The 20,487-nt window shown below is 33.6% G+C and overlaps 4 protein-coding genes across 4 annotated transcripts; 2 read left to right on the forward strand and 2 right to left on the reverse strand.

Moving 5' to 3' along the window:
• Nucleotides 1-201: 201 nt before the first annotated feature.
• Nucleotides 202-1,522, reverse strand: LOC106712376 (protein Mpv17). Its single transcript, XM_014504899.2, has 2 exons — nt 723-1,522; nt 202-605 (listed from the first exon to the last, which is right to left on the reverse strand). The coding sequence occupies exons 1-2, from the start codon at nt 915-917 to the stop codon at nt 249-251; spliced, it is 552 nt and encodes a 183-aa protein (XP_014360385.2). The 5' UTR covers nt 918-1,522; the 3' UTR covers nt 202-248.
• Nucleotides 1,523-1,554: 32 nt separating this feature from the next.
• Nucleotides 1,555-5,330, forward strand: LOC106712305 (dnaJ homolog subfamily C member 5). The gene is made up of 2 exons (XM_014504813.2): nt 1,555-2,290; nt 5,120-5,330. Exons 1-2 carry the CDS (start codon nt 1,699-1,701, stop codon nt 5,143-5,145), a joined length of 618 nt encoding a protein of 205 aa, XP_014360299.1. The 5' UTR covers nt 1,555-1,698; the 3' UTR covers nt 5,146-5,330.
• A 5,292-nt stretch (nt 5,331-10,622) lies between these two features.
• Nucleotides 10,623-18,482, reverse strand: LOC106712466 (serpin B10). Its single transcript, XM_014505050.2, has 7 exons — nt 18,432-18,482; nt 17,478-17,651; nt 17,197-17,409; nt 14,630-14,869; nt 11,329-11,532; nt 10,935-11,055; nt 10,623-10,732 (listed from the first exon to the last, which is right to left on the reverse strand). The coding sequence occupies exons 1-7, from the start codon at nt 18,480-18,482 to the stop codon at nt 10,623-10,625; spliced, it is 1,113 nt and encodes a 370-aa protein (XP_014360536.2).
• Nucleotides 12,940-14,604, forward strand: LOC106712467 (neuronal acetylcholine receptor subunit alpha-10). Its single transcript, XM_014505052.2, has one exon. The coding sequence runs from the start codon at nt 13,076-13,078 to the stop codon at nt 14,348-14,350; it is 1,275 nt and encodes a 424-aa protein (XP_014360538.2). The 5' UTR covers nt 12,940-13,075; the 3' UTR covers nt 14,351-14,604.
• Nucleotides 18,483-20,487: the final 2,005 nt, after the last annotated feature.

A 20,487-nucleotide genomic window follows, 5' to 3' on the forward strand; every position in this document is an offset into this window, starting at 1 on the left:
CAGTCATTGACTCATTGACAATCAAGGAAACAAACATCCTTTTCCACCAAGCAGTACTAATAGAATTTAACTTATGCTTTCTTGTACTAATTTATATCAAAACAAAATAATGCCTATACTGTTGTGTTACTTTAGCTTAAATAAAAAATACTAGGTTTTAATACTTGAGTTTCATTATTTATAATCAGTAAATTATACAAAGGTATATCAGATAATATGCCAAAATTCTAATTCGTAAACCATTCATATTATTGTGTTAATTCATTTCTATTTGTTTTCCATGCCAAATATGTATTCCAAAACAGAGCTACACTCTGGACAATCAAAACTTGATATTGCAAGGGAATATAATAAAAATTAACAATTTGTATAAATGGCCAAACATAATAATTTGTTTTTAGTATATCTAAGTAATTAGATTGGATATCTTTTTCTATAAGTTCTAAAGGTTTTCCTTGCATTACACCCAAAGTGACAAGGATGAAAAAAAGAAAACTTGGAGCAAAAACAGCTTGATCTACAAACACTTTTTTTAGTGCTACAGTTTTACCTTGTGAACCTATATATTTATTTAAAAACCCATACCAAGCTCGCAATGCTGGACCCTGAAACATAAATATTAATAATCATCATTGTATTCAGAGGCAAAATAAGAAGTTATAATTTTCACAGGCAAAAGTAGTGAATTTAAAACATTGTGTGTGCACTGTATTTATACTTACACCAGCAAAAAATCCTATTGAAGAAAACCTTAGGGTTCTGACAAGATCAACATTTTTCACAGATTTCTTTTCTACTAATGTTTGAGATATGTAATCGCCAGCACCCATTAGAGCTCCAGTTTGAATAGCTTGGACTAAATATGGATGTTTGTTAAGAAATTTTTGATACAATTGCAGAATGTGTCGACCAGTCATGTTTTGTATATTAATTTCTCTGTACTCTTTGTAAAAATGAGGTTATTTTAAAAGTGTTCTAATTTATACAACTTTACTATGGTCATGGAAAACAATACACTTGAGGTAAATTTATTCAGGTTAAATTTCATCATTATTTTTCGTCGACATTATTATTTTTGTTCAACACGTGTTAAAAACTATATTTCCACTTAATAAATAAAATAAAAGTCAATTATTTTTGGGTATATAATGTTTCAGTTATGTCAATATTTCATATGCCAGTTATTTTTATACTCAATGCTATAAGTATATAACTACAATTGCGGGTTACGATCAAGTATTTTTCAGGTTTCCGGTTCCTTGGTAGTCCAATGACAATGACGTGACATTAACAATTGACAAGTTATTGATTTGACATATCACGACAAAGAGAAGAAAAGGGAAGAATTTGTAGTATACTGTAATTGAAGTATTTACACGTTCAAAAATGAAATGGTAAAAACAAGTAATACATAGCATGCATCATATTAAGTGACGAGGGCGGTTATCCTATACACTCATTTAATACTTACACGAAGACACCAAAAATGAATAATTTTTACCACAATAAGTTTTACATATATAGCAACATTAAAATTACTAGCAATACTGAAAATTAAGATATCTGTTGTACAATTATCTAGCTAGCTTACTTGAGCAATGGATAATAATTTTATCGGTATTTGAGTCGTGTTTCATTAAAATAATATTGAAATTCGTTAACTTTGTGCGAGGATCATCATTAAACACATTCACAACGATGGACAAAAGAAAATTATCCACTGCAGGAGACAGTCTGTACCAAATATTACAACTTCCCAAAACTGCAACGCCAGAAGACGTGAAGAAAAGCTATCGTAAATTAGCTCTAAAATATCACCCTGATAAAAACCCCAACAATCCTGATGCAGCTGACAAGTTTAAAGAAGTAAATCGTGCTCACACAATACTCAGTGACACGACGAAGAGAAATATTTACGACAATTATGGATCACTTGGACTTTACATTGCGGAACAATTCGGAGAGGAAAACGTCAACGCCTATTTTGTTGTGACAAGCACCTGGTGTAAAGCTTTGGTCGTGGTGTGCGGTATTTTGACAGGATGTTACTTCTGTTGCTGCTTATGCTGCTGCTGTAACTGCTGCTGCGGCAAATGCAAACCGCGTCCTCCCGAAGAGTCCGGAGATTACCACACGCTCGAGAGAGATGACTCCGACGGCGTACAGGCAGTCACCGTGCAGCCGGGAGGCGAAGGGCGCCCCGCCGGCGAGCAGGCGCCGCCCATCGCCATGCCGGCGCCCCCGCCGAACGTGGCCTCCGCCGCTTCCGAAAACACCGGCCTCAACACAGGTGGGGTGAATTATGGAATTTCACATTAACATTATTGCCTTCAATTTCAATTAAATTTAATCATTACATAATATTTTAAGATGGATTACAATTTCTCAAGACATGTTTGATAAAACATTTATAGCTATGATATTGCTTACAAATTGTAGCTGTGTATTTGTTATATACCCAATTACTTCAAAATTGGTTCTAAATAAAAACTGACATTGGTAGGCATTAAAATGCTAAAGTTGAACACCAATGAATCCTAGTGACTAACAGTTATTATTCATATTAGCAAATACATTTATCTAATCTTGAGATTTTTTATGGGAAATTATATTGGATCTTAGCGGAATATGTGTTCAACGAAATGTCCAATAGAATGGAATTTGCAGCATTTGTATTACAGCTGTAATGTTAGTTCTGTTGGTACCTACACTAAGAATAATTACAAGTAAGATAAAGTATCACATTTCTCAATGTACATCACAATAAAATATAATTAGTAGCTGTGGAACAATTAACATTGTACTACTTTCAAATGCAAGACATTAAAGTGTTTTGACATATATCTTCAATAACCATAATATAAATTTTACTTTATTGAAGTATTTTCTTGTTATATAATTTATTTATTGACTTTAGTGTGATGTATGTATTATGTGAATTGACCTGGTTTGGTTTCATAACAAATTCAAAAATTTACTCACTTTTTAGTTCTTTTAAAAATATAATTCTACAACCTCTGATGATTATATGCTTCTATGTGACATTGGTACGTCTGAGCTCACAATTGAACCTTTGCTTTTCAATGTGTCTAATTTATTGAAGAGTACACTCAGTTACAAAATCCTTTTACTTGATAAATAAGGTTATTGTTACATTGGCTTTTAGATATGCCTTAAAATTGTTGAAGTAAGGATGTCATGAGTGTAATCTATGTTCACAATAGTACTAGTAATGATAGTTGATGGAAACATATGGCTCAAATACCATTTAAAAATAGATTGCAGAGTATGACATGGTCAATAATTGTTCACATACCCTAAAACTCTAAGCACATTTAAATACCATGTGACTCATGACTCATGAATTAATGGAAGATATGCATTTTTGTTCTGTTACCATTCTTATGGAAAGGATTTTAGTATTAGCATCACATTTTTTTTAATTAACTTGTAATCACAATTAAAGGTAATCACATCAAATCTTAAATAGGCTAATAAGCAAATGTTTTATCTTGTTGATACTTTAATCAACTTAGTTGTTTAAACAAGTTTGTTTTTTTATATGTAATGCAAGAAAATTACATTATTCATATTCTATAAAATGCTATATTTTAAACATTGATATTGGATTCTGTCATTTTGCTTTCTTTTCAGATTAAAAAAAAAAACATTCCAAGTTTGTTGATAAAAGCCATTTATTTACTCATTAAGGTAAATTTGATGTACAATGTTTGATGCACTTGCTTATCACTTTATTAATGCAAAAGCAATGCATGTGGCAACACTGTGATGAATGACATCTGCAATGGGCAATGTTTTCAATATTTTCTTTGTAAGAAATTATTAACTTTGAACATTTTATTATCTGAATTACTTTCTTTATTAATTACATAATACCAGTGAAGTTGATAATTTACTTAAGAAGTTTTTTTTTAAATAATAATTGTAAAACAGTCTACTTGCAGTCAAATATATGTTAGTTTTGTTGGTATCACAATTGTCATGTCCAAATTATAATATAAATATGAGATTTGTCCACATGTGTGATGTTTACAGTATTTCATTCATGGAACATGAATATTTTCAGTATTTTTTAACTATTGTAAAATGTTTTCTAATATATACCATCTGTATAATGTATTTATTATTTGTTGTTAAATGTAAACAACAACAAACATTCTGCTTGAATTTGTGTGTGTTTAGCTTATGTATATTATCAATCATTGTTATGGTGAATAATTGTTAACATTGTAAAAATGTGAAAATTGTTGAAACATATAAAATTAGACTTAGAACTACATAGTCCAGGTCTGTAGATATATCTATAAGGTATATCTCTGTTTGATTTAAAAAAAAAAAAGAATTTTTGATTTTATTTTAAGTAAAAGTAGGTGGTAAATAATTTTGGTACACAATCTGACTAGAAATGATTATCTTATTGTAAAAGTGGTCAGCTTTATTCCATACTATAAGCGAGTTATTTTACTAGTATATGGCAACACTAAATTTGTATAATAGTAATTTGATTTTTTTAATCTATACTTGTGAATTTTGTTTACTGAAATGGTAAGTGAACACAATAAGTGGGGAAATTTAAAAGATTTCCCCACATTGAATTTAGGCAGTTTATAATTCTAATATGTTGCGATGATAAAAGTGAAAGGGTAGCTTAACATTTTTATTAGTATATAAATTTTGCACCCCACTTTTATACATATTTAATAATTAGATATACATATGTAGCACTTGTGTCCATGCTCTGTACATTTTCTGTAACAATTTTCCGTTGTCATGTTTTTTTTACATAGTGTGAAAGTAATAGAAAACAGACAATAGATGTTGACTGAAAATTAACAGATTGATGTTGCTGACTCTGGTATGGTTATGTCTTGACATGTTCTATAGTGTTATGATACTAGTCAATGAGTATTTATAATGACAAAGTGTGAAGTAATGGAAATGTTATTATGTAATTACACTTCATAATTTTCAATCAAATAAATATCTACGTAAAATTATTTATCTATCATTGACTAATGCCTTAGTTTTAGTGTTTTTTTTTTCTCTATCTCTGAATTGAAATAATAATATGTGTAATTGTGTAATCTCTTGGTTACAGGAAGCAGTATTCCCAAATACACATGAAGTGATCACAAGTAGTGTAATAATAATAAGAGAAATGAAGAACTGACTTCTAAAATCCATCACAACACACTTTACAAATGTAAGCCTAATATTAATTTTGTTTTATATGTATTTTTTATATTATGAAATATTTTTGCTATCATTTTTTATTAGTGGTAACACTACATGATTAAAGTTTGCCCTGTCTTGCACTTAAAGTTTGGAAAAATTCTTGTTTTATTTGTTTTTTTTTTCAAGAATTCCATATAAATGTATTTTGTTTTGTTATATGCTGTTACAAATTTAAGTTATTAATGATATGGAGAGCTCGTTAAACATTTTTTTTTCAATTTTAATAACTAACGATTATCGCTTCATCGTGGATAATCTTCAATTCAGGATTTTTTCAATTTCTATTTCGCCTTTTTCTTCCATTTTAAGTTTTATTCTGTTATATAAAAAAATAAACAATTTAATTGTAATTTATAATATAAAAATGTTTTTAAAGCTTGTGTAGTAGTCGATGCGCTAGTTATATTACAATTTCCAAATAAACGATATTTATAATCCTCTTTAGTTTAAACCTTAAAAAAAAAACGTATCAACACTGATGTGATACCACCATATCCGTATTAAAGATGCATAAATACAGTAAACATTTTCATACGAAAGCGAGCGTAAAGGTCATCGCTCATTAAAACCCACCTGATAATATTTGTGTTGGATAAAAATCACAGATAATGTTCTAATATCGCATGGTCTCCATAACCCATTTGAAATTATTTAGATCTCATATATGAATTACAAATGCGACTAGTTATGAAGCATTTATAATGAAGCAAGATGAAAATAAGGAACTGTACTTGCATATGAAAAAAAAATGATGTACATGAAAAAAGTTTGCTAATAGTAACATGTTAAATACGATGTTACGTTACTCGGTGTTTCAATATAAAAATAATATCTCTAGATACGCTTTTCTGTAATAAAATGAATATAATCAAGCCTAATGAGCATTAAGATTGCAATGTTACATGTGTAAACATAAAAAAAAGTTTTCTTGTATATGAATTTGTTTCACTTTTCTAGTATGTGCCATTTGGGAGACAATGACCAACGAAACGTTCTTTAGGCGCCATAACATAACTTTTGTTATATACTTGTCAATAATTTCTAAATATATGTAAAAATTCTTCACACTAAACTCTTAGAGAAGATAACAGTCGATTACAAACTATGTAATGTATAAATATATGTAATTAAGCGGCTTAGCTTTCCGATTACCGAGTTAATATTTATTGACGTCCAAGTATTATTGTTGATTCGATGTTAATAAACTTGTAAAACCAGCACCTGATTATCATTCCAATATCGCCCAGAAATATGTCGTTACCCTCAAATATTTTTTTCATCATTATTTACCATTTAAATTGGATCATTATTGTTAAGTAAGGAATATTATGTTAATTGTAGTATAATGATTTACATTATTCGTGAATCACAAGGTCGTAGGTATCATTTATTCGAAGCAAAACTTAACGAAGGATTTTTTACTATGGTATATATTCTATCTATTCAGCCTGGTCACGCCCACTGCTGGGCATAGGCCGCCTCTCCCAAAGATCGCCACAATTATCGGTCCTGTGCAACCCGCATCTAGGATACTCCCGCAACCTTGACCAGATCATCGGTCCATCTTGCGGGAGCCCTGTCTACGCTGCGTCGACTTGTCCGTGACCGCCATTCCAGTACTTTGCGGCCCCGTTCTATATTATATCTATATATTTGACAATTCGATTATAAAATGGTTTGTTCTAGCAGTGTGTTAGTAATTAGGGTATGAAATAATTCTGTGTTATAAGTCTCGACATATATAAAAAGCGGAATTCCCAAAGAATCGAGCATCCGACAATGAAAATTTGAAGACATCAATTCTTAAATTGGATTAAAATTGGATCTCATAACGCTTTAGAAGCTAAGCAATATATTAGACTTTTCCGAGATGGCTTATGCCCGTGCATGCAATATCTACCAGTCTATATTACTTCCCTATAATTAATATCTTTTACAAGGATGTTGCGTTAACAATTGTTATTTATTCACAGGCTCGCTTTCTACGAGTATTGTAATTCTAAATCGATAACAATACTAATGCCCGCTATTCAACATACGAGAGCGAGCGAGTACGATGTATTTATCGTTCTCTTTCACTCCACCGTTTGGCGACAGCGAAGGTCCCATTTGGCGTGGTCAATGGGAATGTAATGAAAATAAAAAATTATTAACATGTTACGTTTATAAAAAAATGTAATAAATATAGCCTATTTCACTAGGGATAGTGGCGTTTCACAGGCTATTCAATGCTAAAAAACAATCAAGTATTTCCTCTAATAATCAGGAATGCTGCTACCTACAACCAAGTTTAATCATGGCCAATTACTTTAATTTATTGAAAAAAAAAAACGTTTGGTTGTAAACCTAAACAAAAATCACTAAAGCACATTTTAACTGAACTATCATTCGTCTTATTTAAATTATGGTATATATATATATATATATATATATTTTCTATGTACTTACCTAAACGTATTCGTGAAATGTCTTGAAAGCGCTCAAACCAGTGCGTTAGACTGGTCCACTCCCAAACATAGGCTTCCATCAATTTTAACATGAACCATCTTAAGAAAATCATAATATTTTATGAAATTTGATACATCGTTTAGCCTCACATCATGTTATCCTAGTTGTTTGAATAACTTCATTCCTCGTATATAAGAGATGAAAATCGGCTTAGGTGTCTGTAGACAACTCATCAGTGAACCATGACATTATTATACTTGCTCTTCTGTATTATATCACGGGTTTTTATAGTTTACGGAGATATGAATGGTACAAATGTATATTGCCCGTATTATAGGATAGGGCCCAAATTAGATGTGTTCAATTTGATGGGTAACTGGATGACGGTGTACACACAGCCAAAAGCGGTGAACTGCTTCATGTTGAATATTAGAGGTATAACTGATGCGGTAAGTTTTATTCAAATTGTTCTAATTGCTTGTTACACTAAAAATAAAATACATATTACTCTGTTTACGTTCTAAATTTAACCGTGAGCTTCTGAGCCAAAATCTCTGTATAAAAAATATCGTCATCCCTGTTTACATTCTCCGTTTAAACATGTTTTAAACTGAGATGATTCGGATGGAATTCGGTAAGAAATTTAATTTTAAGACGACATTATGTTTTACTGGAGTAACATAGGTCTAAATGAATTTGTCGATCATCCAGGATCGAGAACAATACATTTATAAGTATGGAAACTTTAGTGGAGCGGTGGATTGGTACAATTGCTATCTAGAAGTGGATTCACCTCTCGGGAAACACGTGTTTCAAGGTGACGGCAGCGATTCTGGTGTTCTAGAAAATATAATTATATTTGAATCAGATGACGGTAAGAAAAAGTGATTTTCCTATATTTTATTACTGCGTAAACAGAGACAAAATGTTTGAAAAATCTATACATTGAGATTTCTTGTCTTCAGGTAACGTTATAATTAACGTTCGCTCCGTACCTAAAATTTGATAAGAAATAGGAACATTTTCATCAACTGTATGCCTCATTCGAGTAGTATATTTTACATTTAAAACTTCCAAACTAGCATACTTGTAGAGATAAGTCCGTTACTTTTTCCAATAATACATCTACATATATCTGGACATGAATATTTTAAAAACTAGTTCTACAAGGACATAGTATCGACATCGTGACAGGTTTTGAATGTTTTTATATAATTTTAACGACCTTGTAGTCGAACAGTTAGTGCCCTTAGCTGTTACAACAAGGATTTTGGGTTAAGTCCTCACAAGGACCCAGTAGACAAAATTTACAAAGAAGTGAGATCCTTGTAGCAATAAATAGCAATAAATTAACTATAATAGTAAAGTTAGTAGTAATCTTTGTAAGAATTATATTACAGATTATGATCAAGTTCTACTTTTTATGAAAACCCCAAGGCAAGAAAAAGTAAATTAACGTGTCTCATAAATATATTTATCCATGCACCAAAAATTTTATTCGTATAGCGTTTGTGCACTTTTTGAAGACAAAAGTAACATTTAATTGTGACCAGGAGGTTAAGTGAGGTTGCATTCAATTCGTATTTTTCCGGAGTACCATAGACAAGCTAAATATTTATTTTTAGCCGACTTCAAAAAGAAGGAGGTTATCAATTCGACTGTATTTTTTTTAATAATATAAGTAAATTATAATGTATGTATTTAGGTAAGTACACACTGCACGAACAGAGCGCGGACCAGTGGGTGGTGCACGGTCCTCGCGGCGCCGAGCTGGCCGTGATGCGCGATTGCGCAGGCGCAGCGACGGCGGTGTTTGCGCGTGTGCCGCACTGGCCCACGCCGCACCAGCTATACGCCATCCTGCACCGCAGCGGCGTCAACGCGGTCACACTCGGCCGTATCCTCTGCGAGCCCCACACCGTGCACAAGCCTAAGCGGGCTGCAGATTTCTTCATTAATAAAGCTTTAAGATAGATCTAAGTATTGAAAATAAATGTTTTTATTGTTATATTATTTCTTTTTTCGACGATACACAATTCAATCGTACAAAGACATGTTCTATGGAACTATGACGATAACTATGAGGTGTTTGTTTCATTTTTTTTAAGTACTTAAATCATTAACTATCTTAAGACCAATTACGATTAGGTAATCTTTTGAACACAAACAAAATTTAAATCTGAAACCTTTAATTTTTGGCTTTGGTAAAATTAGTTTAAAATCAGAAATATTCTGCAGAAATTGACCTGTAAATGTTTTGACTAATTTTAATTATCACTTACATAAAATTATAACATTTATTCTTTCAAGTACACATATGTATTTGTACGTATATTACGTACGTGTGTTAGGTTGTAACAAATAATTTCAAACTGGATCACCATTGAAATACAAAGAGTATGAATTATTGCAGGATTTTGTTGCCAAATCTCGAGTATATTCTCGTTTAGTGCCAAGTGCTACTGTTCCAGATATATTTAAAGTCTATTTGAATACGTAATTGATGCCTATTGAAGAGAAGTACAATCAATACAAAAGGCGGGAAGTTCAAGTTTACTATAAATTAAAGTTGAATTACTATATAAAGCTGAATTATAAAGGACACAATTCAAATTTAATCAATTTACTGTTTGACTGTATTATAAAATATAGGACAATCGTCATATAGAAACACTTGGCAACGTGGCAATGAATGAGTAAGCAATTTGTCCTGGCCTGCTTTTATTTCGTGTTACTTTTGCCCTAATTAGAATATACACTGCTCTATGTAGGAAAATATTTGAATTGCTGTTTCAACAGTAAACAAACAAAAGGCATTGTAAAAATGTAGAAATAGAAACATTAAAACTATTAAAATAATTAAATACAATAACATAATAAAAAAAATTAGTAAAATAATAATATTAAGTAGTTTAGTTCTATAAAACAAAATGTCCGTTCATAATAGTGATGTTTCTCCAACGTACAAAAAAGACGTAAGGGCGATTGACAACCAGCTCCAGTTCCGGCGCTTCGTCCCACTCAATACCTGTGTAAACAACATACTATTCATAAGCAATTCATAATTTGTAACGTATCAGAGGATTAAAAAAAAAGGTTTATTGTATTCAACACGATTTCCGTCAATCGTCGCCGTACGATCGTCATGCAACATCTACCATATGTGGCATTACAAAAGTATGTGAAGGCACAGTCTTTATGGAACAGGAGTGAGAAAGTGTTAAACATACCATCGTCTTTGAACGCATTTCTCCCGGCCTCAGCCCAGAACATGAGGCGTTGCACCGCGTGGGACAGCCGCAGCTCGGAACACTCCGCATCGCTATCGTCTACCAGCCGAGATATTCCCATCTAAGATATTAAACGAAATCGAAAGGTATATCCAACTTTATGATCAGATAATTGCTATCACAGTGTTAGCATCTCAAAGTAGATTCTAAGTTAAAGTGTTTCATGAGATTTTTTGAACTGAGAGACCTTTTCTTTTGATTTTTGCATTTAAAATATACCTTACTATTTGCGGTCTCAGTTTATGTAATATATGAGTCAAGTACTTGGTAATAGATATTTATTTCTAACTACCCACAAAATCATAGTTAATAGAGATATGAAGGCATTACTTACAGCTTGTAATTTGTTTGGTAGCAAGAGCGTCATGCGGAGTGTATACAGTGGCAACGTGACAGCCACACGAAGCGTGTACATACGGTCTAACACGTGGTAGATGCTGGTGTCCGCCACGTGGCCCGCCAGCTGTCGTAGCGAACGTCCTCGTGGAACCAGCAATAATAGAGAGAGACCGGGAGTCGCGTAAAATATTTCTATAGCCTACGAAAAAGCAATGAAACTCAGATTTTATATCATCATCATCATCATCATCATCATCAGCTCACTATACGTCCCCACCGAGGGGCTCGGAGCCTACCAAGGTTAGAGGTGACTAGGCCATAGTCAACCACGCTGGCCCAGTGCGGGTTGGTTGACTTCACACATATCATTGAATTTCTTCTCAGATATGTGCAGGTTGCATCACGATGTTTTTCCTTCACCGTAAGAACGTCGGATAAATGTACATATGTAAATCGAAAATCGAAAAACACATTGGTACATGGCGGGATTCGAACCCAGGACCTGCAGATTGCAAGTCAAGTGCTTAACCCCTGAGCCACCGACGCTCAGATTTTATATGTCGCAGTTAGGGATTGCAATCCGGAAAAACGGATCCGGTAATCCGGCGGATCCGGCATCATTTAACGGTTACCGGATCCGGTACCAATATACCGGATCCGAAAACCGGATCCGGTGCTAGCAGTTTGTGGGAAAATAATATAGCTGTTGCATGAGTAAGTACTTTAAATGCGTTGTGCGGATATATTTGCAGCTCTATTAGAAGTCGTTTAGCTGATGACACAATTAACAATATTTGTTTTCTACGATCTTATTTTCAAAATCAATATTGATTTTCTTTTTATACTTATATTTTTTTACAATTATTACTTAAAATAATTATTTATCGTAAGTTGTTTAAACTAAAGAGTCCTAAACTCATTATTGTGATAATTTTTGCCATTCATTCGTTCGATAAATTCATCGAATCATGATGTTAGCTGTTATAATCATAAATACCTATAAGACTTGTTAGTTAGCATTCTCAAATACTTTAATAATGATTTTGATCTCATTTCAGTTAATTACGTAAGGTTAATTGTATCTATTAGATATTATAGTTACTTGATAATTAATATTGTTACTTATAAATTGATCTATCTGTGAAAGTGAAATCTAGAAAGACTAAGCTACTCGTTACGTCGTAAAATTATTACTAGTTACCTACACTACTAAATTTTAATTGTTTTCTTGTTGTCTATTTAGTCTTAACATTGGTTAAGAAATAAAGTCGATTTTATATATTTGTGATTTATTTTTAATAAGCTACCTACATGTTAGTGCAGTGACACTTGATTAACTTACTTATTTTGTACTAAAAAGCGAAAATCATCTTGATTTAATCAATCCGGTCGGATCCGGTCGGATCCGGCCGGATTGATGGGAATCCGGTCGTATCCGGCCGGACTGAAAATGACGCCGGATTGCAATCCCTAGTCGCAGTGTAATCGTTTTTTATTTACTTTATTGTTACATTTTCATAACTCAACATTTAATTAATTAAGTGCATATTATATTGCTATATGTAGATACCAGTAGGTACTAATAAAGTTATGCATATCAAATTTAAAATAATGTCTGGCAATTGGTAATAGGTATCGAGTAACGAGAGCACGCGTTATCTCAGGGGGCGTTTCCTTATATTCAGTTTTCAGATCATACCATTGTTAAACTTTATTCCAGATTTGGATTCGTTCAGGTCATCATGTTGTCACTTTGTATACGTTTGATATTTCTGTTACATTTCTATTCTATCTGCTGTTATGCTGACGACACCTGCCCTTCAGAACGGGATCAGCCGCTGCACGATGAAGCTAAACTTCACAAAGATTTACTTTGCGCGTACAATGTCGACAATCGGCCCGTGACAGATCACAAGAAAACCGTAACTGTAAAACTAAGAGTCGTCTTAAAGTACATTAGCTTCGATTCCCTCGAGGAGACTTTCACACTGCATAGCTGGATGGCGTTGACGTGGAAAGACGAATATTTGAAGTGGACTCCATCAAACTATGGTGGTATCAAGGAGATTCAGATCGAGAGTCACGAAATCTGGACGCCGCGACTGGCTCTGTTTAATGCGGACGCCTCATTGTACCAGTCGGACAACATTTACACGACCTGCCTGCTGGACAGCGACGGCGCCGTGACGTGCGTGCCTCCCGTCGCTCACTCGGGCATCTGCCGCACCTCGCTACGCCGCTGGCCCTACGACACTCAGAACTGCACGCTCTTCTTCGGCTCCTGGATGCACACCGGCGAGCAGGTCAACTTTACTTTCTACAACAATTCTCCCATCGTGATGGACGACTACCAGAACGGGCCGGGTTGGCGTCTAACGAACGTGCTGAACGAAAGAATGCCCGGAAAGTATAGCTGCTGCCCCAACAGCACGTACCCGATGCTGAAGTATACTTTTATGCTGAAGCGTGAGGCGGCCGGGCCGGCGGCGATCGTCGTGGTGCCGTCCATAGCCATCGTTATACTCACGCTGACTTCGCTTGTTCTCGATATAAAGGACAATACGCGACTCTTTATGATATGCTTCAGTCTCTTCGGTCACTTTATATTTCTGACTGAAATAGGATACGACATTCCGAAGCACAGCGCTGACACGCCTATTATCCTATTGTTTGTCCGGGACTCGATGATCGTGACGCTGGCGGGAGTGGTAGTGACGCTGGTGCTGATGTCCGTACGACGACGCGTCGTGCCCCCACCGGCCTGGCTCGCCGCCGCCAACCGCCTGGTGACCAGCGGGCCCGGAAAGTATGTCGTATTCACAGAATTCGACCCCTGTGACACCACAGAGGTTAAAACCCTCTCAGACGATGGCAACGGCTCTAATTTAAACGAAGAAAAATCTCGCACCGCGAGTGAATGGATTTTGTTTGCTAATCTACTCAACAGCGTTGTCTTCATCGTGGCGTTGATCGTTTACCTCGTATTAATAATCTCATATATACCTCGTGATAATTGAATCTTACGGATTCATTAATATCATTGTCATTTACATTGCACATACAAAGTACTTGAGCTAAAAGTTAGAGGCAGGTTAGCGCATGTGGACAAGAAATATAAACAGATCCAATTATGAGCATGAACAAGGTACAAATCGTTAAACATACGCTCATTCTGTGTATCCTAAAAATAGAGAAATGCATTCGCCGCAGTCTAACTGTTACACTCATTAACTTTGATTTTTGTTAAGCTCATACACAAATAAATTTCAAATACCATTGTAAAGTTGTTTACTTACTTCTGCGTCCCATTCATTCAGTTCCGTATATCTCATGATGTCGTTGATGCGTATCATGCGCATGGTGCGCTGGGGGGCGGAGTCGCTGTCGAGAAAGGAGTGCGTGCCGTTGAGCACGGTGGGGGCGGAGCGCCAGCGCGCGCGCACGTACATCGTCGACAGCAACACCGCGCGCATGCCCTCCGACAGTTCCTCCTCTTCGAATGTATCACGCATCGCTCCTTTCGAATCTTTTTCTACCTATTTAACACAGTCTTTTATATAAAAGAGATGAGAATTCATATGAATTTTGATGAAAAAATAGCCGACTTCAAAACAAAAAAAACTATCTCAAACAAAATGCGCTCAAAAGTAACTTAAAAAAAAAAACAATTTCAAACAAAATGCACTCAAAAGTAACGTAAAAAAACAATTTCAAACAAAATGCACTCAAAAGTAACGTAAAAAAAACAATTTCAAACAAAATTCACTCAAAAGTAACATAAAAAACAATTTCAAACAAAATGCATTCAAAAGTACCATAAAAAACAATCTCAAACAAAATACACTAAAAAGAAACAAAATAATGTCATGAAAACTTCTTTCTTTCTTTCTTCTCTCTTTCAAAAACCCTCTAAACTCTAAAGAAAGTTCTCTTCTTTCTTGTAACATGTCTATATTGTATAATTATTGTTATTTCGCAGTCGGTGTCGGCCGAAGTAAATAGGTGACATTTTATATTTGAGATGTATTAGACATACTTACGTTTATGTCCCTACTTAGGCCGAAACCGACTCCAAAATTACAATAATTATACAATATAGACATGTTACAAGAAAGAAGAGAACTTTCTTTAGAGTTTAGAGGGTTTTTGAAAGAGAGAAGAAAGAAAGAAAGAAGTTTTCATGACATTATTTTGTTTCTTTTTAGTGTATTTTGTTTGAGATTGTTTTTTATGGTACTTTTGAATGCATTTTGTTTGAAATTGTTTTTTATGTTACTTTTGAGTGAATTTTGTTTGAAATTGTTTTTTTTACGTTACTTTTGAGTGCATTTTGTTTGAAATTGTTTTTTTACGTTACTTTTGAGTGCATTTTGTTTGAAATTGTTTTTTTTTTAAGTTACTTTTGAGCGCATTTTGTTTGAGATAGTTTTTTTTGTTTTGAAGTCGGCTATTTTTTTTTCTTAAAATGTTTGTTTTATTTCTCAATTTTTAGTGAATTTGAAGTTTAATTACAAATTTCCTTAATACGTATAAGGACATAAATAAGACAAATAAAGAAAAGGACTTTCCTATTTAATATGTGTGTACTTCAATTCAAAAACTAATTTAGAATACACCAGATAACCACTTATCCTTTAAACAATGAAATAATTATCAAAATCGGTAAACAAATTGAAAATTAACGAACAAATACATCGTAGCGTGCCTTTAATTTTGTCCAGCCGCGCGCCGCAGTAGCATTTTTCGAATGCGCGTAGTTTTTAATAATTTAATATCTTCCAAACTATTGATCAGAATTACATAGTTTAAAGGCTAATGTAATCTGCATTTAATACTCTAGCCATCAAACATATTTATTTGGATAAGGATTCATATCGAATATAATATAATAGCGCCGTAAGCTTACGACGCTGTTTTTCGTGTGCAATTTAATCGAAGTTTGTTCATAATAACATGGTTTTTGTGAGACATCCATAGATGATAGATATATGCCACCTGAGACTTTTATTTAGCAAATTTAAGGATCTACAATTACTCGATACATCATTTTAATGTAGGTCATATAGTTTGACCTACGTAAGCCCAGAAAGCAAATTTGTGCTATTCATTGTAACGCGATGTAGCATTTTTCGTTTCCGCGTAATTTTATTCTTACGATATCTCCTAAACTATTAGACAGAATGATATAGTTTCAATTGCAAATATAATCTACATTAAATTCTCTTGATAATGAACATATTTATTTACATAAGGGTTAATACTGAACTTGAATAATAGCGTCGGAAATAGGGCAAGAATTTAATTAATGTTTCGTAAAGAAAAGAATGGTTATTGTGAGAAAACTATAAAAGATAGATATATGCTATCGCGGACTTTTATTTAGCACATTTAAAGAGCTACAATTCGCCATACGTCATTTTGATGTAGGTCTTATAGTTTAGCCTACGTAAGCGCTGAAAGCAAAAATGTCCCTAAATTTCGCAACAAATTTTGAAGCTTATTCAAAATCTACTAGTCTTCTAGTTATTTAAAAAAAAAAACAAAAAAATGGGACCCACCTGCAAGCACTTCCTTTCGATTAAAATAATTTTTATCAAAATCGGACCACCAGGGGCGGAGATTCGCGGTAACACACATAAAAAAAAAAAAAAAAAAAAATTCAGTCGAATTGATAACCTCCTTCTTTTTGAAGTCGGCTAATAACCGAATGACAGTATTTTTGCAGGATGCAGCGTGCTGAGATAAAGCATCAGCATTCTATTTTAATTCTAGTTGTAGTTTAACTGGTCAGAATGTTTTTCTTGATAAAATTTAAATACATGTAATACTAGATAAAATACACATATGAATGTGGACACGCTACCATTTTATTTAGTGTATCTGTTAATGCTTGTGCTGTGTTGGTGGTGTTGACTCGGTCGATGCGCAGACGCATGGCGGGCGCCACACCGTGCTGGAACTGCGGTCTGAGCGCCTGGCTACGACCCACTACCAACCTTGATGATAATCGGAACTTTAGAGCATCACTGGTCTTTGGGAGAGACGATATTATTTCTCTTAATATGTACATTTTTTCCTGTAAAATAACGCTTTAAATTAAAAAAAATCTTCAGCTTGTATTTAAATCACCATGTAAGTCTATACCCTGTCGGTGAGCTCAAGAGCTATGCACTCCTCGATCTCACGTCGTGTTTCGACGTCGACCTCTGTGGACAGTGCCATCAATGCCAAATGTAAAAATACTCCCGTTTGGACAAAACTTATTCCGTTTTCCTTTCTTTCAACGGGACTAGAGGATGTTAGTTTCTCGAAAGTGACCTGAAAGGTTCAAAATAACGAATGATACGATGAAACAATGTTGATTCTCTTCTACTTTTATTAACAACCGAATCAATGCCGTTTTAGGATTTCCTTCGAGGTAATACGAGGCCAGAAATATTTTTTATTCAGTATTACGTAATTTACGTGATTGATTATTCCTGTATAAATTTTTAATAATACACATGCTTATATTGTATAGCGAATTGCAAAACAAATTATTCGATAACAATCTTTAAAATTTTTGATATCTACCTACTTATAACGTCACATTAGTTTATCGGAGTGTTTCTAATTTCTGAAATTAAACTTCAAATCGTAATGAATAAAAGGTGGGTTATTTTATCATTAGGTAAGTTTGTATTTATTTTCAGTGTTTTATTATTATCGACAGATAAAAATAGACATTCTTTGAATTTTTATTTTAGCAAGGATTTATCTTACTTAGAATTTATAACTTATTTTTTCGGCAAAATGAACACTTCCTTGGAAAAAAATTCAAAACTCCTCATTCGAATACCAAATAATTCAATAAAAAGAGTGGGAAATTATTGATGTGCGACTTAACTTATGGTCGAAAGAAGGGGCAAGGAACTCTATTGATCATATGTATGTTAATAATTATTTATTTAATCGCGATAAACATTATTATGTGTTATTTCAAATAAAGTTAAGGTTCGACTTTTAGTGGCGACAACTTAAACCGACATGTTATATCATAAAATTGTTAAAAGTAATTTTAAAAACGCAAATATCATGGTCCATCGTAGTCCATCTTACCTTATAAAACTTTCTTTCTAGAGAATCAAGTGATCGAATAAATTTAGCCATTATTTCAAAATTACTATACATATTTGAATTCCATTGTTCGTAACTGGTGTTAGGTCTAAAATTTAATGTTTTTCTGGTTGTTACAGTGGTACTTTCCCTGCTACTACTGCTAGAGGATAAAATTTCTGTTGTCGGTGCGTTCGTTCTTGTTGCAGGTGCACTGGTATTTCTTATTGGTTTTATAATATTTGTGTTAGGTTTGTAAACAGAACTGTGAAGCGATTGCAATAGATGATTGTTGATATTTGGAACTGCATTTGAAGGTTCATTTCCTAGTGCACCATAAAACACTGGCTGATTTGCTTTAATTACATTTTTCGATGTAATTTCGCTTTGCTTATTCGTCTTGAGGATAACGTTTTGATTTAATTTTCCATATAAATTAAACGGTGGTCGTATCCCTGCTTGATGTGTTCCTGAAGAAAACGCAGGTGTGACGTAATTGTGTCTCATGCGACCAATTTGTCGTTTATTAATTGCATCCAAATATGGATAAGAAGTACTTGGATATACAGGATGATGTAAATAATAAGTGAAAAAACAATTAGGTTCAGTAAAATAACACATTATTGGTGTGCTCGGAGCAAATGTGGTCAGTAATGAATATCTGGGCATAGCAAATGTAAAATTTGTATTTAAACGATGGGATCGAACATTCGAACATAAAAGTAGAAGTGCAGTGAGCGACGAAACACTGGCGAAAGTCATGCCTGCTTTGCTGTAATCAATTTACCATGTGTCCATTAGATTCGCTTACAGATTTTCAAATCGAAGTTGACGAGTACACATTTTTAAACACATGCTCGAAGTGTACGAACGAGAAACAAACATAATAAAAATATCACAATAATCGCGGCACCAAACTGGACGCGAGTCGGAGCACCACTGCATCGCACAAGCAGCTGTAGAAAATACGTTCTGTTCCGCATATTCAAAAGTTAGCTACTTACAGCTAAATTAATGAGAGCTAATTAATATGCTTTATAATCGCGATAACGTCCGTCACTTAAATACAAGGCGTACTGTGATTTTGTAAGTCTTTGATTCGATTTGGTCTAGCTATTATGATATACAATTTATTTTTATTTCAGAATAAAATAATATTTTCATAATTTCTACATACTACATATTATACTTACGGCATCAAGTCAAACATTCCTACGAGCTAATAGATTTAAAAAAAAACCCAGTTTAGAAATTATTAATAGTGAAAATAAGTCTAATTATCTAATTTTAATTTATGAATAGAACTATAATATATTAGTCACGGTAGACGTTGAAACTATTCAAAATACTTGGCAGACTTCTTTGAATTGTTAATCATTTACATTTACTTACATCTAGGTAATTAGAAAAATTTATTTCAATGCTCAGTTATTTCTCCTTTGTAAGTACCAGCAATTATTGTTGTAGCTTTTGATACCATAATTAAAATAAGAAAGGGACAATTTGCTACGAATTCTGTCCCAACAGCAGCAGTCATCCTCAATACGAGAACCCCTGGGGAAATTATATCTGTTTAGTGTGTATTGTTCCAAAGTCAACAGAGGACTTGTAATGGTTGGATGAATGGATGTTTGTTTGAAGGTATCTCCAGAATGGCTCAACGAATCTTAATGAAATTTGGCATAGATGTAAAACATAGTCTGAAAGAACACATAATCTACTAATTATTTTTTTATTTTTTATTCCATGTGAATGGAATCGCGGCAGACAACTTCTCATCTAACTCTGCAAATGGTACTTCCCCAACAACTTTGACAAGGGAATGTCAAACACGCATCCCCTCACCCCCCCATTGATGTCATCAGCATCTAACATGTACTCATACTATATTAAAGTTTATGTTAAGGAAGAAAAGAGTAAACGCAAGACTTATATAATTAAATATTTATTGAATAATAATACACAAATAAATAAATAAAAAATCTTATAAATGCAAAAGCTAAGCTCACACTGTCTTCTTACTATAAGTACACTTTCTGGATTCGATGAATAGTTAATA

Source organism: Papilio machaon, chromosome 3, assembly GCF_912999745.1.
Source record: "Papilio machaon chromosome 3, ilPapMach1.1, whole genome shotgun sequence".
NCBI classification, from domain to species: Eukaryota; Metazoa; Arthropoda; class Insecta; order Lepidoptera; family Papilionidae; genus Papilio; species Papilio machaon.